Source organism: Dendrobates tinctorius, unplaced genomic scaffold, assembly GCF_039654945.1.
Source record: "Dendrobates tinctorius isolate UK_male_01 unplaced genomic scaffold, ASM3965494v1 ptg000171l, whole genome shotgun sequence".
NCBI classification, from domain to species: Eukaryota; Metazoa; Chordata; class Amphibia; order Anura; family Dendrobatidae; genus Dendrobates; species Dendrobates tinctorius.
In genome coordinates, this window is record NW_027361838.1 from 24,626,144 (window position 1) to 24,651,985 (window position 25,842).

Genomic DNA, 25,842 nt, shown 5'->3' on the forward strand with positions numbered 1-25,842 from the left:
ACCACCATCCATATAGTGTGATATAGTGACTGTATGCACCTGACCGCCACATAGTGTGATATAGTGACTGTATGCACCTGACCGCCATATAGTGTGATATAGTGACTGTATGTACCTGACCGCCACCATCCATATAGTGTGATATAGTGACTGTATGTACCTGACCGCCACCATCCATATAGTGTGATATAGTGACTGTATGCACCTGACCGCCATATAGTGTGATATAGTGACTGTATGTACCTAACCGCCACCATCCATATAGTGTGATATAGTGACTGTATGTACCTGACCGCCACCATCCATATAGTGTGATATAGTGACTGTATGTACCTAACCGCCACCATCGATATAGTGTGATATAGTGACTGTATGTACCTGACCGCCAACATCCATATAGTGTGATATAGTGACTGTATGTTCCTGACCGCCACCATCCACATAGTGTGATATAGTGACTGCATGTACCTGACCGCCATATAGTGTGATATAGTGACTGTATGTACCTGACCGCCACCATCCATATAGTGTGATATAGTGACTGTATGTACCTGACCGCCACCATCCATATAGTGTGATATAGTGACTGTATGTACCTGACCGCCACCATCCATACAGTGTGATATAGTGACTGTATGTACCTGACCGCCACCATCCACATAGTGTGATATAGTGACTGCATGTACCTGACCGCCACCATCCATATAGTGTGATATAGTGACTGTATGTACCTGACCGCCACCATCCATATAGTGTGATATAGTGACTGTATGCACCTGACCGCCATATAGTGTGATATAGTGACTGTATGTACCTGACCGCCACATAGTGTGATATAGTGACTGTATGCACCTGACCGCCACATAGTGTGATATAGTGACTGTATGTACCTGACCGCCACCATCCACATAGTGTGATATAGTGACTGTATGTACCTGACCGCCACCATCCATATAGTGTGATATAGTGACTGTATGTACCTGACCGCCATATAGTGTGATATAGTGACTGTATGTACCTGACCACCACCATCCACATCGTGTGATATAGTGACTGTATGTACCTGACCGCCATATAGTGTGATATAGTGACTGTATGCACCTGACCGCCACATAGTGTGATATAGTGACTGTATGCACCTGACCGCCATATAGTGTGATATAGTGACTGTATGTACCTGACCACCACCATCCATATAGTGTGATATAGTGACTGTATGTACCTGACCGCCATATAGTGTGATATAGTGACTGTATGTACCTGACCGCCACATAGTGTGATATAGTGACTGTATGTACCTGACCGCCACCATCCATATAGTGTGATATAGTGACTGTATGTACCTGACCGCCACCATCCATATAGTGTGATATAGTGACTGTATGTACCTGACCGCCACCATCCATATAGTGTGATATAGTGACTGTATGCACCTGACCGCCACATAGTGTGATATAGTGACTGTATGCACCTGACCGCCATATAGTGTGATATAGTGACTGTATGTACCTGACCGCCACCATCCATATAGTGTGATATAGTGACTGTATGAACCTGACCGCCACCATCCATATAGTGTGATATAGTGACTGTATGTACCTGACCGCCACCATCCATATAGTGTGATATAGTGACTGTATGTACCTGACCGCCACCATCCATATAGTGTGATATAGTGACTGTATGCACCTGACCGCCACATAGTGTGATATAGTGACTGTATGCACCTGACCGCCATATAGTGTGATATAGTGACTGTATGTACCTGACCGCCACCATCCATATAGTGTGATATAGTGACTGTATGTACCTGACCGCCACCATCCATATAGTGTGATATAGTGACTGTATGTACCTGACCGCCACCATCCATATAGTGTGATATAGTGACTGTATGTACCTGACCACCACCATCCATATAGTGTGATATAGTGACTGTATGTACCTGACCGCCACCATCCATATAGTGTGATATAGTGACTGTATGTACCTGACCACCACCATCCATATAGTGTGATATAGTGACTGTATGTACCTGTCCGCCACCATCCACATAGTGTGATATAGTGACTGTATGTACCTGACCGCCATATAGTGTGATATAGTGACTGTATGTACCTGACCGCCACCATCCATATAGTGTGATATAGTGACTGTATGCACCTGACCGCCACCATCCATATAGTGTGATATAGTGACTGTATGTACCTGACCGCCATATAGTGTGATATAGTGACTGCATGTACCTGACCACCACCATCCATATAGTGTGATATAGTGACTGCATGTACCTGACCGCCACCATCCATATAGTGTGATATAGTGACTGTATGTACCTGACCGCCACCATCCATATAGTGCGATATAGTGACTGTATGTACCTGACCGCCACTATCCATATAGTGTGATATAGTGACTGTATGTACCTGACCGCCATATAGTGTGATATAATGACTGTATGTACCTGACCGCCACCATCCATATAGTGTGATATAGTGACTGCATGTACCTGACCGCCACCATCCACATAGTGTGATATAGTGACTGTATGTACCTGACCGCCACCATCCATATAGTGTGATATAGTGACTGTATGTACCTGACCGCCATATAGTGTGATATAGTGACTGCATGTACCTGACCGCCACCATCCATATAGTGTGATATAGTGACTGTATGCACCTGACCGTCACCATCCATATAGTGTGATATAGTGACTGTATGTACCTGACCGCCATATAGTGTGATATAGTGACTGCATGTACCTGACCGCCACCATCCATATAGTGTGATATAGTGACTGTATACCTGATCGCCACCATCCACATAGTGTGATATAGTGACTGCATGTACCTGACCGCCACCATCCATATAGTGTGATATAGTGACTGTATGTACGTGACCGCCACCATCCATATAGTGTGATATAGTGACTGTATGTACCTGACCGCCACCATCCATATAGTGTGATATAGTGACTGTATGCACCTGACCGCCACCATCCATATAGTGTGATATAGTGACTGTATGTACCTGACCGCCATATAGTGTGATATAGTGACTGCATGTACCTGACCGCCACCATCCATATAGTGTGATATAGTGACTGTATGTACCTGACCGCCACCATCCATATAGTGTGATATAGTGACTGTATGCACCTGACCGCCATATAGTGTGATATAGTGACTGTATGCACCTGACCGCCACCATCCATATAGTGTGATATAGTGACTGTATGCCTGACCGCCACCATCCACATAGTGTGATATAGTGACTGTATGTACCTGACCGCCATATAGTGTGATATAGTGACTGTATGTACCTGACCGCCATATAGTGTGATATAGTGACTGTATGTACCTGACCGCCACCATCCATATAGTGTGATATAGTGACTGTATGTACCTGACCGCCATATAGTGTGATATAGTGACTGTATGTACCTGACCACCACCATCCATATAGTGTGATATAGTGACTGTATGCACCTGACCGCCACATAGTGTGATATAGTGACTGTATGCACCTGACCGCCATATAGTGTGATATAGTGACTGTATGTACCTGACCGCCACCATCCATATAGTGTGATATAGTGACTGTATGTACCTGACCGCCACCATCCATATAGTGTGATATAGTGACTGTATGCACCTGACCGCCATATAGTGTGATATAGTGACTGTATGTACCTAACCGCCACCATCCATATAGTGTGATATAGTGACTGTATGTACCTGACCGCCACCATCCATATAGTGTGATATAGTGACTGTATGTACCTAACCGCCACCATCGATATAGTGTGATATAGTGACTGTATGTACCTGACCGCCAACATCCATGTAGTGTGATATAGTGACTGTATGTTCCTGACCGCCACCATCCACATAGTGTGATATAGTGACTGCATGTACCTGACCGCCATATAGTGTGATATAGTGACTGTATGTACCTGACCGCCACCATCCATATAGTGTGATATAGTGACTGTATGTACCTGACCGCCACCATCCATATAGTGTGATATAGTGACTGTATGTACCTGATCGCCACCATCCATACAGTGTGATATAGTGACTGTATGTACCTGACCGCCACCATCCACATAGTGTGATATAGTGACTGCATGTACCTGACCGCCACCATCCATATAGTGTGATATAGTGACTGCATGTACCTGACCGCCACCATCCATATAGTGTGATATAGTGACTGTATGTACCTGACCGCCATATAGTGTGATATAGTGACTTTATGTACCTGACCGCCACCATCCATATAGTGTGATATAGTGACAGTATGTACCTGACCACCACCATCCATATAGTGTGATATAGTGACTGTATGTACCTGACCACCACCATCCATATAGTATGATATAGTGACTGTATGCACCTGACCGCCACCATCCACATAGTGTGATATAGTGACTGTATGCACCTGACCGTCACCATCCATATAGTGTGATATAGTGACTAGAAAAAAGAGGGGGAGAAGCCAGCGCTGCTTGTGGTCAGAACGTAATACAAGAAGTGTGAAAACACACATAGGTTTCAATCTGTATTCAAAAATGAGACATTTAGCAAAAAATTGATCAATTGTTTGAGCTACCCCGCCACGTCAAGGCAGTCTCGTATGGGGAGTCCTACTCTACGTTTTTTTATATTCGCTGTGCCATTACGGCCTCCTAAATGTATAAAAGCAAGACCTCATTACATGCACACTGTACCTCAAGCATTTCAGAATCGCTCCTATGGCACCAGAGAGGACAAGCGCAGATAAAGATTAGCCAGGTCCATGCAGACATTTCAGGTCCAACCTCCACACTGCCTGTCCAGCACCACATGATAAAGGACGATCCAGGCCCAGATACAGGTGCGTAATCAAATAAAGCCTAGGGCAGGGCAGGGCTGCCGTTTAATGTGAACAGCAGCCTAGATCAATCACTGAGAAAACAGAAAGAATGGCGTACATGACCCAGCGCGCACGGCTACAGTGGTGGTCAGCCACAAAACCAATATCAAGAAAAAAGAGGGGGAGAAGCCAGCGCTGCTTGTGGTCAGAACGTAATACAAGAAGTGTGAAAACACACATAGGTTTCAATCTGTATTCAAAAATGAGACATTTAGCAAAAAATTGATCAATTGTTTGAGCTACCCCGCCACGTCAAGGCAGTCTCGTATGGGGAGTCCTACTCTACGTTTTTTTATATTCGCTGTGCCATTACGGCCTCCTAAATGTATAAAAGCAAGACCTCATTACATGCACACTGTACCTCAAGCATTTCAGAATCGCTCCTATGGCACCAGAGAGGACAAGCGCAGATAAAGATTAGCCAGGTCCATGCAGACATTTCAGGTCCAACCTCCACACTGCCTGTCCAGCACCACATGATAAAGGACGATCCAGGCCCAGATACAGGTGCGTAATCAAATAAAGCCTAGGGCAGGGCAGGGCTGCCGTTTAATGTGAACAGCAGCCTAGATCAATCACTGAGAAAACAGAAAGAATGGCGTACATGACCCAGCGCGCACGGCTACAGTGGTGGTCAGCCACAAAACCAATATCAAGAAAAAAGAGGGGGAGAAGCCAGCGCTGCTTGTGGTCAGAACGTAATACAAGAAGTGTGAAAACACACATAGGTTTCAATCTGTATTCAAAAATGAGACATTTAGCAAAAAATTGATCAATTGTTTGAGCTACCCCGCCACGTCAAGGCAGTCTCGTATGGGGAGTCCTACTCTACGTTTTTTTATATTCGCTGTGCCATTACGGCCTCCTAAATGTATAAAAGCAAGACCTCATTACATGCACACTGTACCTCAAGCATTTCAGAATCGCTCCTATGGCACCAGAGAGGACAAGCGCAGATAAAGATTAGCCAGGTCCATGCAGACATTTCAGGTCCAACCTCCACACTGCCTGTCCAGCACCACATGATAAAGGACGATCCAGGCCCAGATACAGGTGCGTAATCAAATAAAGCCTAGGGCAGGGCAGGGCTGCCGTTTAATGTGAACAGCAGCCTAGATCAATCACTGAGAAAACAGAAAGAATGGCGTACATGACCCAGCGCGCACGGCTACAGTGGTGGTCAGCCACAAAACCAATATCAAGAAAAAAGAGGGGGAGAAGCCAGCGCTGCTTGTGGTCAGAACGTAATACAAGAAGTGTGAAAACACACATAGGTTTCAATCTGTATTCAAAAATGAGACATTTAGCAAAAAATTGATCAATTGTTTGAGCTACCCCGCCACGTCAAGGCAGTCTCGTATGGGGAGTCCTACTCTACGTTTTTTTATATTCGCTGTGCCATTACGGCCTCCTAAATGTATAAAAGCAAGACCTCATTACATGCACACTGTACCTCAAGCATTTCAGAATCGCTCCTATGGCACCAGAGAGGACAAGCGCAGATAAAGATTAGCCAGGTCCATGCAGACATTTCAGGTCCAACCTCCACACTGCCTGTCCAGCACCACATGATAAAGGACGATCCAGGCCCAGATACAGGTGCGTAATCAAATAAAGCCTAGGGCAGGGCAGGGCTGCCGTTTAATGTGAACAGCAGCCTAGATCAATCACTGAGAAAACAGAAAGAATGGCGTACATGACCCAGCGCGCACGGCTACAGTGGTGGTCAGCCACAAAACCAATATCAAGAAAAAAGAGGGGGAGAAGCCAGCGCTGAATATAAAAAACGTAGAGTAGGACTCCCCATACGAGACTGCCTTGACGTGGCGGGGTAGCTCAAACAATTGATCAATTTTTTGCTAAATGTCTCATTTTTGAATACAGATTGAAACCTATGTGTGTTTTCACACTTCTTGTATTACGTTCTGACCACAAGCAGCGCTGGCTTCTCCCCCTCTTTTTTCTTGATATTGGTTTTGTGGCTGACCACCACTGTAGCCGTGCGCGCTGGGTCATGTACGCCATTCTTTCTGTTTTCTCAGTGATTGATCTAGGCTGCTGTTCACATTAAACGGCAGCCCTGCCCTGCCCTAGGCTTTATTTGATTACGCACCTGTATCTGGGCCTGGATCGTCCTTTATCATGTGGTGCTGGACAGGCAGTGTGGAGGTTGGACCTGAAATGTCTGCATGGACCTGGCTAATCTTTATCTGCGCTTGTCCTCTCTGGTGCCATAGGAGCGATTCTGAAATGCTTGAGGTACAGTGTGCATGTAATGAGGTCTTGCTTTTATACATTTAGGAGGCCGTAATGGCACAGCGAATATAAAAAACGTAGAGTAGGACTCCCCATACGAGACTGCCTTGACGTGGCGGGGTAGCTCAAACAATTGATCAATTTTTTGCTAAATGTCTCATTTTTGAATACAGATTGAAACCTATGTGTGTTTTCACACTTCTTGTATTACGTTCTGACCACAAGCAGCGCTGGCTTCTCCCCCTCTTTTTTCTTGATATTGGTTTTGTGGCTGACCACCACTGTAGCCGTGCGCGCTGGGTCATGTACGCCATTCTTTCTGTTTTCTCAGTGATTGATCTAGGCTGCTGTTCACATTAAACGGCAGCCCTGCCCTGCCCTAGGCTTTATTTGATTACGCACCTGTATCTGGGCCTGGATCGTCCTTTATCATGTGGTGCTGGACAGGCAGTGTGGAGGTTGGACCTGAAATGTCTGCATGGACCTGGCTAATCTTTATCTGCGCTTGTCCTCTCTGGTGCCATAGGAGCGATTCTGAAATGCTTGAGGTACAGTGTGCATGTAATGAGGTCTTGCTTTTATACATTTAGGAGGCCGTAATGGCACAGCGAATATAAAAAACGTAGAGTAGGACTCCCCATACGAGACTGCCTTGACGTGGCGGGGTAGCTCAAACAATTGATCAATTTTTTGCTAAATGTCTCATTTTTGAATACAGATTGAAACCTATGTGTGTTTTCACACTTCTTGTATTACGTTCTGACCACAAGCAGCGCTGGCTTCTCCCCCTCTTTTTTCTTGATATTGGTTTTGTGGCTGACCACCACTGTAGCCGTGCGCGCTGGGTCATGTACGCCATTCTTTCTGTTTTCTCAGTGATTGATCTAGGCTGCTGTTCACATTAAACGGCAGCCCTGCCCTGCCCTAGGCTTTATTTGATTACGCACCTGTATCTGGGCCTGGATCGTCCTTTATCATGTGGTGCTGGACAGGCAGTGTGGAGGTTGGACCTGAAATGTCTGCATGGACCTGGCTAATCTTTATCTGCGCTTGTCCTCTCTGGTGCCATAGGAGCGATTCTGAAATGCTTGAGGTACAGTGTGCATGTAATGAGGTCTTGCTTTTATACATTTAGGAGGCCGTAATGGCACAGCGAATATAAAAAACGTAGAGTAGGACTCCCCATACGAGACTGCCTTGACGTGGCGGGGTAGCTCAAACAATTGATCAATTTTTTGCTAAATGTCTCATTTTTGAATACAGATTGAAACCTATGTGTGTTTTCACACTTCTTGTATTACGTTCTGACCACAAGCAGCGCTGGCTTCTCCCCCTCTTTTTTCTTGATATTGGTTTTGTGGCTGACCACCACTGTAGCCGTGCGCGCTGGGTCATGTACGCCATTCTTTCTGTTTTCTCAGTGATTGATCTAGGCTGCTGTTCACATTAAACGGCAGCCCTGCCCTGCCCTAGGCTTTATTTGATTACGCACCTGTATCTGGGCCTGGATCGTCCTTTATCATGTGGTGCTGGACAGGCAGTGTGGAGGTTGGACCTGAAATGTCTGCATGGACCTGGCTAATCTTTATCTGCGCTTGTCCTCTCTGGTGCCATAGGAGCGATTCTGAAATGCTTGAGGTACAGTGTGCATGTAATGAGGTCTTGCTTTTATACATTTAGGAGGCCGTAATGGCACAGCGAATATAAAAAACGTAGAGTAGGACTCCCCATACGAGACTGCCTTGACGTGGCGGGGTAGCTCAAACAATTGATCAATTTTTTGCTAAATGTCTCATTTTTGAATACAGATTGAAACCTATGTGTGTTTTCACACTTCTTGTATTACGTTCTGACCACAAGCAGCGCTGGCTTCTCCCCCTCTTTTTTCTTGATATTGGTTTTGTGGCTGACCACCACTGTAGCCGTGCGCGCTGGGTCATGTACGCCATTCTTTCTGTTTTCTCAGTGATTGATCTAGGCTGCTGTTCACATTAAACGGCAGCCCTGCCCTGCCCTAGGCTTTATTTGATTACGCACCTGTATCTGGGCCTGGATCGTCCTTTATCATGTGGTGCTGGACAGGCAGTGTGGAGGTTGGACCTGAAATGTCTGCATGGACCTGGCTAATCTTTATCTGCGCTTGTCCTCTCTGGTGCCATAGGAGCGATTCTGAAATGCTTGAGGTACAGTGTGCATGTAATGAGGTCTTGCTTTTATACATTTAGGAGGCCGTAATGGCACAGCGAATATAAAAAACGTAGAGTAGGACTCCCCATACGAGACTGCCTTGACGTGGCGGGGTAGCTCAAACAATTGATCAATTTTTTGCTAAATGTCTCATTTTTGAATACAGATTGAAACCTATGTGTGTTTTCACACTTCTTGTATTACGTTCTGACCACAAGCAGCGCTGGCTTCTCCCCCTCTTTTTTCTTGATATTGGTTTTGTGGCTGACCACCACTGTAGCCGTGCGCGCTGGGTCATGTACGCCATTCTTTCTGTTTTCTCAGTGATTGATCTAGGCTGCTGTTCACATTAAACGGCAGCCCTGCCCTGCCCTAGGCTTTATTTGATTACGCACCTGTATCTGGGCCTGGATCGTCCTTTATCATGTGGTGCTGGACAGGCAGTGTGGAGGTTGGACCTGAAATGTCTGCATGGACCTGGCTAATCTTTATCTGCGCTTGTCCTCTCTGGTGCCATAGGAGCGATTCTGAAATGCTTGAGGTACAGTGTGCATGTAATGAGGTCTTGCTTTTATACATTTAGGAGGCCGTAATGGCACAGCGAATATAAAAAACGTAGAGTAGGACTCCCCATACGAGACTGCCTTGACGTGGCGGGGTAGCTCAAACAATTGATCAATTTTTTGCTAAATGTCTCATTTTTGAATACAGATTGAAACCTATGTGTGTTTTCACACTTCTTGTATTACGTTCTGACCACAAGCAGCGCTGGCTTCTCCCCCTCTTTTTTCTTGATATTGGTTTTGTGGCTGACCACCACTGTAGCCGTGCGCGCTGGGTCATGTACGCCATTCTTTCTGTTTTCTCAGTGATTGATCTAGGCTGCTGTTCACATTAAACGGCAGCCCTGCCCTGCCCTAGGCTTTATTTGATTACGCACCTGTATCTGGGCCTGGATCGTCCTTTATCATGTGGTGCTGGACAGGCAGTGTGGAGGTTGGACCTGAAATGTCTGCATGGACCTGGCTAATCTTTATCTGCGCTTGTCCTCTCTGGTGCCATAGGAGCGATTCTGAAATGCTTGAGGTACAGTGTGCATGTAATGAGGTCTTGCTTTTATACATTTAGGAGGCCGTAATGGCACAGCGAATATAAAAAACGTAGAGTAGGACTCCCCATACGAGACTGCCTTGACGTGGCGGGGTAGCTCAAACAATTGATCAATTTTTTGCTAAATGTCTCATTTTTGAATACAGATTGAAACCTATGTGTGTTTTCACACTTCTTGTATTACGTTCTGACCACAAGCAGCGCTGGCTTCTCCCCCTCTTTTTTCTTGATATTGGTTTTGTGGCTGACCACCACTGTAGCCGTGCGCGCTGGGTCATGTACGCCATTCTTTCTGTTTTCTCAGTGATTGATCTAGGCTGCTGTTCACATTAAACGGCAGCCCTGCCCTGCCCTAGGCTTTATTTGATTACGCACCTGTATCTGGGCCTGGATCGTCCTTTATCATGTGGTGCTGGACAGGCAGTGTGGAGGTTGGACCTGAAATGTCTGCATGGACCTGGCTAATCTTTATCTGCGCTTGTCCTCTCTGGTGCCATAGGAGCGATTCTGAAATGCTTGAGGTACAGTGTGCATGTAATGAGGTCTTGCTTTTATACATTTAGGAGGCCGTAATGGCACAGCGAATATAAAAAACGTAGAGTAGGACTCCCCATACGAGACTGCCTTGACGTGGCGGGGTAGCTCAAACAATTGATCAATTTTTTGCTAAATGTCTCATTTTTGAATACAGATTGAAACCTATGTGTGTTTTCACACTTCTTGTATTACGTTCTGACCACAAGCAGCGCTGGCTTCTCCCCCTCTTTTTTCTTGATATTGGTTTTGTGGCTGACCACCACTGTAGCCGTGCGCGCTGGGTCATGTACGCCATTCTTTCTGTTTTCTCAGTGATTGATCTAGGCTGCTGTTCACATTAAACGGCAGCCCTGCCCTGCCCTAGGCTTTATTTGATTACGCACCTGTATCTGGGCCTGGATCGTCCTTTATCATGTGGTGCTGGACAGGCAGTGTGGAGGTTGGACCTGAAATGTCTGCATGGACCTGGCTAATCTTTATCTGCGCTTGTCCTCTCTGGTGCCATAGGAGCGATTCTGAAATGCTTGAGGTACAGTGTGCATGTAATGAGGTCTTGCTTTTATACATTTAGGAGGCCGTAATGGCACAGCGAATATAAAAAACGTAGAGTAGGACTCCCCATACGAGACTGCCTTGACGTGGCGGGGTAGCTCAAACAATTGATCAATTTTTTGCTAAATGTCTCATTTTTGAATACAGATTGAAACCTATGTGTGTTTTCACACTTCTTGTATTACGTTCTGACCACAAGCAGCGCTGGCTTCTCCCCCTCTTTTTTCTTGATATTGGTTTTGTGGCTGACCACCACTGTAGCCGTGCGCGCTGGGTCATGTACGCCATTCTTTCTGTTTTCTCAGTGATTGATCTAGGCTGCTGTTCACATTAAACGGCAGCCCTGCCCTGCCCTAGGCTTTATTTGATTACGCACCTGTATCTGGGCCTGGATCGTCCTTTATCATGTGGTGCTGGACAGGCAGTGTGGAGGTTGGACCTGAAATGTCTGCATGGACCTGGCTAATCTTTATCTGCGCTTGTCCTCTCTGGTGCCATAGGAGCGATTCTGAAATGCTTGAGGTACAGTGTGCATGTAATGAGGTCTTGCTTTTATACATTTAGGAGGCCGTAATGGCACAGCGAATATAAAAAACGTAGAGTAGGACTCCCCATACGAGACTGCCTTGACGTGGCGGGGTAGCTCAAACAATTGATCAATTTTTTGCTAAATGTCTCATTTTTGAATACAGATTGAAACCTATGTGTGTTTTCACACTTCTTGTATTACGTTCTGACCACAAGCAGCGCTGGCTTCTCCCCCTCTTTTTTCTTGATATTGGTTTTGTGGCTGACCACCACTGTAGCCGTGCGCGCTGGGTCATGTACGCCATTCTTTCTGTTTTCTCAGTGATTGATCTAGGCTGCTGTTCACATTAAACGGCAGCCCTGCCCTGCCCTAGGCTTTATTTGATTACGCACCTGTATCTGGGCCTGGATCGTCCTTTATCATGTGGTGCTGGACAGGCAGTGTGGAGGTTGGACCTGAAATGTCTGCATGGACCTGGCTAATCTTTATCTGCGCTTGTCCTCTCTGGTGCCATAGGAGCGATTCTGAAATGCTTGAGGTACAGTGTGCATGTAATGAGGTCTTGCTTTTATACATTTAGGAGGCCGTAATGGCACAGCGAATATAAAAAACGTAGAGTAGGACTCCCCATACGAGACTGCCTTGACGTGGCGGGGTAGCTCAAACAATTGATCAATTTTTTGCTAAATGTCTCATTTTTGAATACAGATTGAAACCTATGTGTGTTTTCACACTTCTTGTATTACGTTCTGACCACAAGCAGCGCTGGCTTCTCCCCCTCTTTTTTCTTGATATTGGTTTTGTGGCTGACCACCACTGTAGCCGTGCGCGCTGGGTCATGTACGCCATTCTTTCTGTTTTCTCAGTGATTGATCTAGGCTGCTGTTCACATTAAACGGCAGCCCTGCCCTGCCCTAGGCTTTATTTGATTACGCACCTGTATCTGGGCCTGGATCGTCCTTTATCATGTGGTGCTGGACAGGCAGTGTGGAGGTTGGACCTGAAATGTCTGCATGGACCTGGCTAATCTTTATCTGCGCTTGTCCTCTCTGGTGCCATAGGAGCGATTCTGAAATGCTTGAGGTACAGTGTGCATGTAATGAGGTCTTGCTTTTATACATTTAGGAGGCCGTAATGGCACAGCGAATATAAAAAACGTAGAGTAGGACTCCCCATACGAGACTGCCTTGACGTGGCGGGGTAGCTCAAACAATTGATCAATTTTTTGCTAAATGTCTCATTTTTGAATACAGATTGAAACCTATGTGTGTTTTCACACTTCTTGTATTACGTTCTGACCACAAGCAGCGCTGGCTTCTCCCCCTCTTTTTTCTTGATATTGGTTTTGTGGCTGACCACCACTGTAGCCGTGCGCGCTGGGTCATGTACGCCATTCTTTCTGTTTTCTCAGTGATTGATCTAGGCTGCTGTTCACATTAAACGGCAGCCCTGCCCTGCCCTAGGCTTTATTTGATTACGCACCTGTATCTGGGCCTGGATCGTCCTTTATCATGTGGTGCTGGACAGGCAGTGTGGAGGTTGGACCTGAAATGTCTGCATGGACCTGGCTAATCTTTATCTGCGCTTGTCCTCTCTGGTGCCATAGGAGCGATTCTGAAATGCTTGAGGTACAGTGTGCATGTAATGAGGTCTTGCTTTTATACATTTAGGAGGCCGTAATGGCACAGCGAATATAAAAAACGTAGAGTAGGACTCCCCATACGAGACTGCCTTGACGTGGCGGGGTAGCTCAAACAATTGATCAATTTTTTGCTAAATGTCTCATTTTTGAATACAGATTGAAACCTATGTGTGTTTTCACACTTCTTGTATTACGTTCTGACCACAAGCAGCGCTGGCTTCTCCCCCTCTTTTTTCTTGATATTGGTTTTGTGGCTGACCACCACTGTAGCCGTGCGCGCTGGGTCATGTACGCCATTCTTTCTGTTTTCTCAGTGATTGATCTAGGCTGCTGTTCACATTAAACGGCAGCCCTGCCCTGCCCTAGGCTTTATTTGATTACGCACCTGTATCTGGGCCTGGATCGTCCTTTATCATGTGGTGCTGGACAGGCAGTGTGGAGGTTGGACCTGAAATGTCTGCATGGACCTGGCTAATCTTTATCTGCGCTTGTCCTCTCTGGTGCCATAGGAGCGATTCTGAAATGCTTGAGGTACAGTGTGCATGTAATGAGGTCTTGCTTTTATACATTTAGGAGGCCGTAATGGCACAGCGAATATAAAAAACGTAGAGTAGGACTCCCCATACGAGACTGCCTTGACGTGGCGGGGTAGCTCAAACAATTGATCAATTTTTTGCTAAATGTCTCATTTTTGAATACAGATTGAAACCTATGTGTGTTTTCACACTTCTTGTATTACGTTCTGACCACAAGCAGCGCTGGCTTCTCCCCCTCTTTTTTCTTGATATTGGTTTTGTGGCTGACCACCACTGTAGCCGTGCGCGCTGGGTCATGTACGCCATTCTTTCTGTTTTCTCAGTGATTGATCTAGGCTGCTGTTCACATTAAACGGCAGCCCTGCCCTGCCCTAGGCTTTATTTGATTACGCACCTGTATCTGGGCCTGGATCGTCCTTTATCATGTGGTGCTGGACAGGCAGTGTGGAGGTTGGACCTGAAATGTCTGCATGGACCTGGCTAATCTTTATCTGCGCTTGTCCTCTCTGGTGCCATAGGAGCGATTCTGAAATGCTTGAGGTACAGTGTGCATGTAATGAGGTCTTGCTTTTATACATTTAGGAGGCCGTAATGGCACAGCGAATATAAAAAACGTAGAGTAGGACTCCCCATACGAGACTGCCTTGACGTGGCGGGGTAGCTCAAACAATTGATCAATTTTTTGCTAAATGTCTCATTTTTGAATACAGATTGAAACCTATGTGTGTTTTCACACTTCTTGTATTACGTTCTGACCACAAGCAGCGCTGGCTTCTCCCCCTCTTTTTTGTGATATAGTGACTGTATGTTCCTGACCACCACATAGTGTGATATAGTGACTGTATGTACCTGACCGCCACCATCCACATAGTGTGATATAGTGACTGCATGTACCTGACCGCCACCATCCATATAGTGTGATATAGTGACTGTATGCACCTGACCGCCACCATCCATATAGTGTGATATAGTGACTGTATGTACCTGACCGCCACCATCCATATAGTGTGATATAGTGACTGTATGCACCTGACCACCACCATTTAATCAGTAATTACCTTTCTGCACTTTCAAAGAGTTTGAAGCTTTAATTTTCAGTTATGGCTGACATTTTGATTGACTCTTTTTCGCTAATAAGAATAATAATTTTATTTATATAGCGCCAACATATTCTGCAGCACTGTACAATTAATCTGGGAGATGTACAGACAATTAAAACATCACGCGTTAACACATGGTTCACCAGTTACAGGAGGAGTGAAGGTCCAGCTTGCAAGCATACAGTCTATAAGGAAATAGAGGGAACACAATAGGTAGAAAGTGCTGTCATCTACGGTCCAGCGCTCATTATAATAGGGCATTTCAAATAAGCTGCATGATCCGGTTATCGGCCAGTATCTAAGTGCAGTTACTAAGTGCTTTCGGTGGATGGAGGATGTGGACAGATTAATAGGATGGACCACATCCTGAGGAAAATTTAAAAAGAGGGAACAGGGGAGCATTATATTAGTGAAGTGAGGTGATGGACCTGTCTAAAGAGATGTATTTTTAAAGCACGCTTAAAAATGTGAGGGCTAGTGATTAGTCAGATCGTTTGGGGTAGTGCAATCCATAAAACTGGCGCAGCACAATATACGTTTTTGGGAGCATGTCGTAAGTATTGGAAACTAGCATCTCAGAAACTGATGAAAACAATGTGTCAGCCAGAATATAAATCATCACATAACTTCTCCCACAAATAGGTTCTTATCGATATTTGATACCAGTCTGGTTACTGGTGTCCCAATCTGTCAAGAGAACTGGGGTCCTGTAATGTGACGCAAGTCACGGAAGTAATATACCGTACATACTACTTACTGTAAGTAAAGGGAGGACAAACAATACAAAATCAGGGCCAGTAAATGAAGCAGTACAAAGGGAAGTCAGAGCCGAAGTCCAATACATGAGCCGAGATCAGAAAAGCCAGAGACAGTTTACTGGGAGCAGGCACAAGCAAAGTCAGGACACAAGCAAAGGGTCTGAGTCTGGAAAGAGAATCAAGTCAAGCTGGGTCAGGCACATAGCGCAGAGGGATCAATGTTACATAGGCAACAGCAAGTGTACAATTGACACTGGGGGGAGGAACTAGCATGCTTAGAAGCCTGATTAAAGGGAATCTGTCGCCCCATATTTGGACTATCGTCACCCCATATTTGGACTATCAGCTGCTGGCAGCGCCATCAGGGGCTTATGTACAGCATTCTGTAATGCTGTACATAGATAAGCTCCCTATGTAAACTGAAAAAGAAGAAAAATGAGTTATATTATTCTCACCCAGGGGCGGTCCGGGTCCGGTTTTGGTCCGGATGGTGTCGCGGTCTGGTCCGGCGCCTCCCATCTTGTAGCGATGATGTCCTTTTCTTTGCTTCCTGTCGCGGCTCCGGCGCAGGCGCACTGCTCTGCCCTGTTGAGGGCAGAACAGAGTACTGCAGTGCGCAGGCACCGGACCAGGTCAGAGAGCTCCGGCGCCTGCACACTGCAGTACTTTACTCTGCCCGCAACAGGGCAGATAAAGTACGCCTGCGCCGGAGCCACGACGGGAAGCAAAGAAGAGGACGTCATCACTACAAGATGGGAGGCACCGAACCGGACCGCAACACCCATCGGACCAAAACCCGACCCCCGGGTGAGTATAATCTAACTCGTTTTACTTCTCTTTCAGGTTACATCGGGGGTGTCATGATCCATACGGAATCAGGACTGATAAAAAGCACAGGTAACCTTTTTTTTCTTAAGCTGTGCTTAAGTTTGTTTTTTGCCCCAGTGGCCATTAGGATTATTGCACTGTGGTGTCATTTGTTCTAAATTTGCCCCCGGTGGTGGTGAGCATCATTGCACTCTTGTTTCTTTAGTTAAGTGCACGTGATTATATTGCAGGTGTGATTGCTCTGGCTGCTATAAAAGAGTCACAGGTGTTGCAATCAGGGTTGGTGATAGTGTTCATTTCAACCATCCTTGGTGGAGGAAGGAGCTGGAGAGCATTCCTTGCAGCACTGTCTTAGCCCTGGTGTGGAAGGAGTCATAGGGGATTTCCTTCAAGCTCTGACAGAGCTTGGTGGCAGCGATTCAGGAGGAGAGCTGCATTCTGGTGGTGGACTCTGTTGCCAGGAGCAAGTGCAACAGAGTAAAGCTAAGTTGTGTTTCCCTGTTTGTCTTTTTCCTTAGTGTGTGTTAGTACAGCGGTGGGGCCAGTGCCTGCGCCACCCAGCTCCCTAGCAAGGGATAGGTGTAGGGTGTGCTAGGGCGACAGGTTCCTGATCGGCGCCCGGTGCGGAACCGGCATAGGGAACGTTAGGAGCGTTAGGGACACTGACTCAGGGGAGTGCAGGAGGTCTCCACATCCCCTTTCCCTATGGCAGGGCCCACCATTGTAACTTTCCCTGTGTCTTGTTGTTTTAGTTACCGGCCTGCGGGCCGTGTCACACAGGACAGTATCACGTGCCGCGTCTTGTTGTTTTAGTTACCGGCCTGCGGGTCGCGTCACACAGGACGGGTCATCGTGACAGGGGGCTTATCTACAGCATTACGGAATTCTGTAGATAATCCCCTGATGGCGGCGCCGGCAGCTGATAGTCCAAAAATGGGGTGACAGACTCCCTTTAAGGAAAATGAACATAGGTGATTGTAGCACAGACTGACAGCCCCAACACAAAGTAACAAAGACAGATACAGAGTGGAAATCGTGACATGTCCATTGTCCACCTTGTATGTGCACTACCTCTTCACTGAAATGTTTCTGGTGCATTTACTTTGGTAAATCTCCCACTTTGTGTGTATTTAATCTCCTGAGCGTCTGTGGATCCTTAGCTCAGACGGATGTTACAGCTCAGGATCAGTTTCCTACATTGTTCCTCTATGGACATGAGCGTTCTCTATTTCTTCCACATTTTGTGCTCTGAATAAAAATGAATACCTGTGGTTGAGTTGAATGGTTGTTTGTTCCACATTATATATTATGTCTATAATGGCTCGTAATTAGAGAGGGATGCATAAAATGCCGATAATAGAGCATTGTAAGAGGAAGCAGAACGTTCTAATGACTAATGGCACTACACAGATAGGAGTTCATTCAGAAGAAATGTCATCATTGTACAGTCATAAGGCAGGTCTTCAGGACTTTGAATGATGTGTAGGAGAGAAATATTGACTTGAAACCCCTAGGTCCCAACTAAACACTGATCCACCTTAGCATATGATTAACCCTTGCCCCTGATATAAGGTTTGGATATATAAGGCAGCAAATGTACAGATTGTTCTTGAAATGGATCTGTTAGAAGCAGGAGAAAATACATTATCGTGTGTAGCTCCTGGATTTTGGGAATTATTTCAAGAAGCTTCCAAAACACACTGTCCTTGTGCTGATGTCACGTCCAGAGGCGGTTGGGAGCTCTGTAGTGAGTGATGCCATGGAGAGAATGAGTTGTTTATGTGCCATGTCCCTGAGAGTACATGGGCTACCCCTTGGGGATGATTTGTGTAAGGTGCCTTCACTTCAAAATAACAGCACAAACAGGCGTCTCTGGCAGATCTTGCGTATCAGAAATTTTACAATAGCTCTTGCGGCAAAGATGCCATCCTATGATAATTAAGTATTTAAATTGTTTCTCTATAATGTAATCCAAAATGTCTCATCAGCTATTTCAGGCTACAACCCATCCTTGGCAAGCATTGGGATGGGTTTCTGTCTGTATAAACTGCTCATAACATGTCTGAGCTACTGTAAACCTGACAGGCTTACGAGACATGCAGTCAAGCCAACAGTAGGTAAATAGGCATAAAACAATTGAGGGAATGGGTTGATGCAAAACTGAGAGGGAGGAAAAGGTATATCAATAATTTGATTATTCTCAGGCTACTGCCAGGTACCTGGGTAAGTTAGCCTGAAAGCCTGTAATATTGCACAGTATCATTTTGTACCACCACTATGGTTTACAAACATTAGCTAAATTACTTGGATAGTGTGGATTGTAAAAATGGAGATATGGTAACTCACAAATATGTAAGGGGATCCGCAAAATGGTCGATTAACGTACTCTATGAAAACTGGCACTGGACAGCCTCTTTTTTTGCCTTTTAGTAGTCATTTCCACCCGGGGAATATCTACACTGACATGTAGGTGATAGCCCTTCAACAAATACGCACTGGGATCAGTGCAAATTAACCATTTTCTATGTATTATTTATAAAAATCTTAAAAAAAGACCATTACATTTTCCATTAGTGCGTGTTTTTAGTCATTTTTTTAATGCAGATATGTGGCTTTGTGTGCTCTTCTGCAATTTCTGGGAAGGCCATTCTTGCTGCTGTGACATCACATCCTCTGTACAAAACCACACCTGAAGTATTTTTTTGTGCAGAAATGCACATAAAGCATCTATAAAAATGCAGCAACTTTTTTGATGCGGAAATTGAGCTACCCATTAAAAGAGGCTCCTTTGTTGCCCATCTTGACGCCAGGCGAGCCTCCAATAGTCTTTGGTTCATCCTGAGTGCAGATGCACCGACACTTGCCTGTTGCCATTCCTGAGCAAGCTCTGCACTGGTACTGAACCAATCCCATTGCTGAATAATCTTTAGAAATTGATCCTGACACTTTTTGGACTTTCTTGGGAACCCTGAAACCTTCTTCAGAGGATGCAAACTCTCTCTTTGAAGTTCTTGATAATCCGACAAATGGTTGATTTAGGGGCAATCTTACAAACAGCAATGTCCTTGCCTGCAAAACCCTTTTAATGCAAAGTATTGTTGACTGCACGTTTCCTTGGAGGTATTCATAGTTAATAGAAGACAAGCATTTCAAACACCAGCTCAATTTTAGAGCGACCAGTCTGCTCTTATAAATGCAGTCAGCCTAACAGCGTGATATCAGCTGCTTTGCCCGCTTTAAGACTGTGTGCACACGCTGCGGAATCTGCTGCGGATTGATCCACGCGGATATTCAAAATCCGCAGATAAATCCGCAGGTCAAAAGACCTGCGGTTTATCTGCAGATTATCCTGCGGTTTTGCGCCGCGGTTTTACCATCTCCACAATGGAGGAGATGGTGAACCGCTGCGGAATCTGCAGAAAGAATTGACATGTCAATTCTTTCTGTGGTTTAGAAACAAGCAGAAAATCCACGCGGAAAATTCCGCAGCATCTGCACTGCGGTTTCCATTTCCCATAGGGAATAATGGTACTGTACACCGCAGCAGAAACTGCTGCGGATCCGCAGGGCCAAATCCGCAGCGTGTGCACATACCATAACACTTACTCCCGATCTAAGAAGAAGATCACTGAAATGATGTGAACAGGTCCTTTTATGGCAGAGTTCAGTGGAAATTAATTTTTTGTGATTTCACTAATATTCATATTAAGGAATGACTTACCGTAATTTTTTTGCAGTTTTTGCAGTTCATCTTCTCACTCTGTATAATAATCTAGATTTAATGCAAATTGCCACTGTACAAAACTGGAGCAGCAAATATTGTTTTGTAAAAAAAAAATAAAAACATTTGACAATTTTCAAAGCTTTTGGCCATGACTGAATGGTAAATAAAGACATACTATACAGAGTTTTGGTTTATGACTTTATTTTTTTCAAAATCCAATGCTCTGATTAAGACATTTTTCATTTCATTTTTCCCCATAAACCATTCTATAAGACTTGTAAAGTATCTTAACAAAATATTATAAAGTAAAAAAAAGGCTTAAATTTTGTGTGTCTGTGTGTGTTTTTTTTTTAAATTAATTAAATGGTGTTGTTTGTCATAGTGTGGTGGTTTAGATGATCTCGTATTCCTTTTCAGTATTTGTCACGAGGCTTAGCTCACTGAGAAGTGAAGGTTTTATTTAGTTAACAGTCATGTTGCTTTTGGGATCATAGCCGTCACCATTGTCTACCGTACCTTCCATACACAAAGACGCAACCTTCGTCACCCATTCACTCTTTTATGTCATGTCTGTCACGTCCGGATATAAACCCTTTTGGAACAGTGCAAGTCTTGTCTGGGCTGAGTGCTGCAGTGTCCTGAATATCAAGCAGTTTAAGTCACAGCTACTTTTATGTATCGCACATGGTATTGCACTTATGTAATGGGAAAGGAAGGGGTTTTGTTCTAATGGCAGTGCCAGACTTATTGAAAAAAATAACAGTCAATAGTAGGACACAGCACAAAGTACTTTAGATTGGGCTAGGAACATAGCCTGTTGCTAAAAAGTTCCCCCACAACTAATCGTAATTTTAGAGGTGATGAAGGTAGACACACAGAAAAGAAGAGTGGAGCAAACTATTCGAAAGCACTAGAAAAGACCTGCCTACTATATACAAACAACTTAATTCATCCAATATTAAAAAGAAGGCTTTTTACTAAATCAGGGTTAGCCAGAATGGTGAAAAGTGGGGGTACTGGCTCTAATAACAGCCTAGCAGTTACTCAACCTTGCTGTGGAGGTTTGCACCCTAGGAATCCATGTCGGCTTACCCTTACGGACCCTATTGAACCCTTACCAGAAAAGAAAAGAAAGCATCACCGTGAAGAAGTAAATATTAAAATGTTAATGTGACCCTAATAATCCAGATTATTGTACACAGTGTGGATGACCAGTAGGTGATGAATGGGATCCAATACATCTTAGGACATGGCCCAACATATACATAGGAACAAATTCATAATCATTCAAGACATACAGATGATATCTACAAGGTACTTATCATTAGTCTATTAATATCTGTCAAGTAAGCAACCTATTGAAGACACCAAATCCATAATTATGCATGGGGTAAAATCATTTATACACCGGAAGATAGAAACAAGTATATTGCACTGGCCTAATTGGTCTTAATAGAGTAGTTAAACAAATAACATAAGATGCAATAATATACCATTAGACGTTCAGTCTATCTGAAAATAAAATACATGCCTCAAGGTATCTGTGAACAAAGCACAGTCAAAAACCAGTATATGATTCCCTTTGGGAATCCTCTTTATATTGTGAGGCACTGAAGGGAATTATATGCGAGGGTCCCTATGTGTCCCCCAGGATGCGCACAGAAGCCTATTAAGCCCGCTGTAGTGCATTGCAGTTACAGACATAGCTGTGGTTGCAGTACAGAATAAAAGTAAGTTTGGCCTTGGTCAAGCTATTTGTCCAAGGCAGATTTAGGCTGAGTTCACACGTGGCGTTTTTTTTGCGTTTCCGCGGCGGTTTTAACCGCGCGATTTTGCCGCGTAAATGCGAAAAATAAGCATCCCATGCATTCCTATGGGATTCCGCAATGCTGTGCTAATGCTGCGGTTTTTACCGCGGCGGAATCGCTTCGCGGTAAAAACCGCAGCATGCTCATTAATTTGCGGAATCTCAGCGATCCCGCACCCATAGGAATGCATTGTTCCGCTTATTTCCCGCATGTGGCTGTGCACACCATGCGGAAAGTAAGCAGAACAATTGCGGATGGTACCCATGGTCCGGAGGAGAGAAGACTGTCCTCCGGGCTTTGGGTACCATATCCCTGTAAAAAATAGAATTTAAAATAAAAAATATTGTTATTCTCACCCTCCGACGTCCCGCGCAGCCTTCCCGCTTCTCTTCACGCTCTCGTTCCCAGTAGTCCTTTGCGAAAATGCTTGCGATGATGTCCCTTCTCGCGGGATCGCGAAGTCTCGCGGTCATTCGCGCTACGTCATCGCGAATAACCACGAGACGTCGCGATCCCGCGAGAACTGACGTCATCGCGGGCATTTTCGCAAAGGATTACTGGGAACGGATGCGCGGGACGTCGGAGGGTGAGAATAACCGTTTTTTATTTTTTTTTTTACATTCTATCTTTTACTACTGATGCCGCATAGGCGGCCTCAGTAGTAAAAAGTTGGTCACACTCGTCAAACACTATGTTTGACGAGTGTGACCAACCTGTCAATCAGTTCTCCAAGCGATGCTACAGATCGCTTGGAGAACGCTAGCATTTTGCAAGCTAATTACGCTTGCAAATCGCTAGTTTTTCCGCGGGAAAATCGCGGGAATTTAAAATGCGATTTTCCCGTGGAATGGAATTCCGGAATTCTTGCGGTAATTTCCGCGAGAGTTCCGGTACGTGTGCACTTAGCCTTAAGAAAACCCGGCAGTGGTTCGGTTCACTCCCTCCAGCTGGGTCCTACAAGTGGTTCATGGCCGCAGATCCCATTTAAAAGCCTGCAGCAAAGGGTTGGGTGTGTCAGTATTTGCTTGCAAGCTGCAGAGCATATGGCTCTGCAACATCCAGCTTGTGTGAAGTCAACACAGAGCCAAGGGAAGCAATACGCCTGGCGTCCCTCAGTGTGACATGGTATTGGAGTCGCCCACGGCAACTGGTTTCGGAGACAGACTGTTTTGACACCCCAGCTGCGATACAGAGGATACCATTTTGCCTTTAAGTTGAGTTTTTTTGGACAATAAAGACATTTGCGTCGAACTTTGCTGGGTCACTGCCGCATTACCACACGGTGTGAACACCGCCGCACTACAATACCATATTTTTCGGACTATAACACACATCAGACCATAAGACACACCCCAAATTTTTGGGTGGAAAATAGCAAAAAAAAATTTTATAAGATGTGGTCCGTCTTATTGTCCGAATTTAAGGTATCTTACCTGAGGGCCAGCAGTGTTAGAGCGGGGTCACAGGAGGCATGGTCCCTTCCTCAGGAAGCCAGTGGCGGCAGAAGTAGGGTAATGCTGCACTCCCAGGGTATCCCAGCGGTGCGATGCTGTAGGTCCGATGTCAGCAGTGAGGCAGATCAAAGTGTATTGCATGGAGCAGGGTCCCTTCCTCAGGATAACGGCGGCAGAAATGTGGCGATGCTGTAGCCCAGTGTCCACAGTGAGCAGAGCCGAGTGCATCATTGGTTTCTCGGCAGCCATTTTCCTGAAGCTGAGGGCTGCCGAGATCTCAATCTGTGCATGCGCGGCCTCCGGCAGCAATTTTCCTGAAGCCCACAGCCTCAGGAGAATGGAGCACAAGAGGTCAGCCGAGATCTCAATCTGCGCACACGTTGCCTCTGGCGGACCATGGCTTCAGGAAGATGGAGGCAGGGAAACCAATGATGCTCTCTGCACTGCTCACTGCCGACCCTTTGCATCAGTATATCCGCACTTCTGCCGCCGCCATAACCCTAAAGAAGGGACGCTGCTACACTACTGCCGGAACCCCCTGGTAAGATTGCGTTCGGACTATAAGATGCACCCTCATTTTCCTCCCAAATTTTTTTGGGAAAAAAGTGCATCTTATAGTCCGTAAAATATGGTAAGTTTGGACTTGGTTAATATATTTGTCGAAGGAAAATTTAAAAAAACCGGCGTGGGCTTTTATTTTTGAAGTGAACTACAGGATGGCAGTGGCACAGTTCACTCCCTCCAGCCGGGTCTTACAAGTGGCTCATGGCCATAGATCCCATTGAAAACCCTGCAGCAAAGGGTTGTGTGTGTCATTATTTGCTTGCAAGCTGCAGAGCAGGTGGCTCTGCAACATCCAGCTTGTGTGAAGTCAACACAGAGTCAAGGGAAGCAATAAGCCTGGCACCCCTCAGCGTGAAACGATGTTGGAGTCGCCCAAGGCAACCGGTTTCAGAGACAGACTATTTTGACGCCCCGACTGCGATTCGGAGGATACCATTTTGCCTTTAAGTTGTGAGGCTTTTTTGGACAATAAAGACATTTGCGTTGAACTTTGCTGGGTCACTGCCTCATTACCACACGGTGTGAACTCCGCCACCCTACAATACGGTATATATTGGTGTTTTGTTACTATTCTTGACTTACTTATTCCAAATCTGCACTTGCCACTTTACTCCTTTTTGGAATTACTAGCATCAGTTATACACACGTGGTCAAAATTGTTGGTACCCCTCATGTAATGACAGAAAACCCACAATAGTGACAGAAATAACTTGAATCTGACAAAAGTAATGATAAATGAAAAATCTATGAAAATGAAAAAAATTAAAAAAGTCAGATTTTGCTTTTCAACCATGCTTCCACAGATTTAAAAAAAAAAAATAAAACTCATGAAATAGGCCTGGACAGAAATGATGGTACCCCTGAAAATAATGTGACAAAAGGGACATGTTAAATCATGGTGTGACCACTACAGATACTCACTGTGCTGTTTGGTGACATGGTGTGCATCATACTCAACATGGACCAGAGGAAGCAAAGGAAATAGTTGTCTCAGGAGATTAGAAAGAAAATTAGACAAACATTTTAAAGATAAAAGTTATAAGACCATCTCCAAGCAACTTGATGTTCCTGTGACTACAATTGCACATATTATTCAGAAATTTAAGCTCCATGGGACAGTAACCAACTTCCCTGGATGTGGCCGCAGGAGGAAAATTGATGACAAATCAAAGAGATGGATAATACGAATAGTAGCAAAAGAGCCCAGAAAAAAATTATAAACAGATTAAAGGTGAACTTCAAGCTCAAGGAACATCAGTGTCAGATCGCACCATCCGTCGTTGTATGAGCCAAAGTGGACTTCATGGAAGACGAGCAAGGAGGACACCATTATTAAA

The 25,842-nt window shown here is 45.1% G+C and overlaps 1 protein-coding gene across 4 annotated transcripts in view; it reads left to right on the forward strand.

Annotated features, from left to right (window-relative positions):
• PRELID3A (PRELI domain containing 3A) overlaps positions 1-25,842 on the forward strand; it is a 110,354-nt gene that overhangs the window by 7,239 nt on the left and 77,273 nt on the right. The window contains exon 2 of one of the 4 annotated variants that reach the window (XM_073551002.1): positions 16,971-17,024. The exons of 2 other annotated variants lie outside the window; for them this stretch is intronic. In XM_073551002.1, the coding sequence (XP_073407103.1) occupies positions 16,971-17,024 (54 nt within the window). Of the gene's footprint in view, positions 1-14,722; positions 14,810-16,970; positions 17,025-25,842 lie in introns of those variants that run through there. One more of the 4 variants, XM_073551005.1, reaches the window with a different exon arrangement.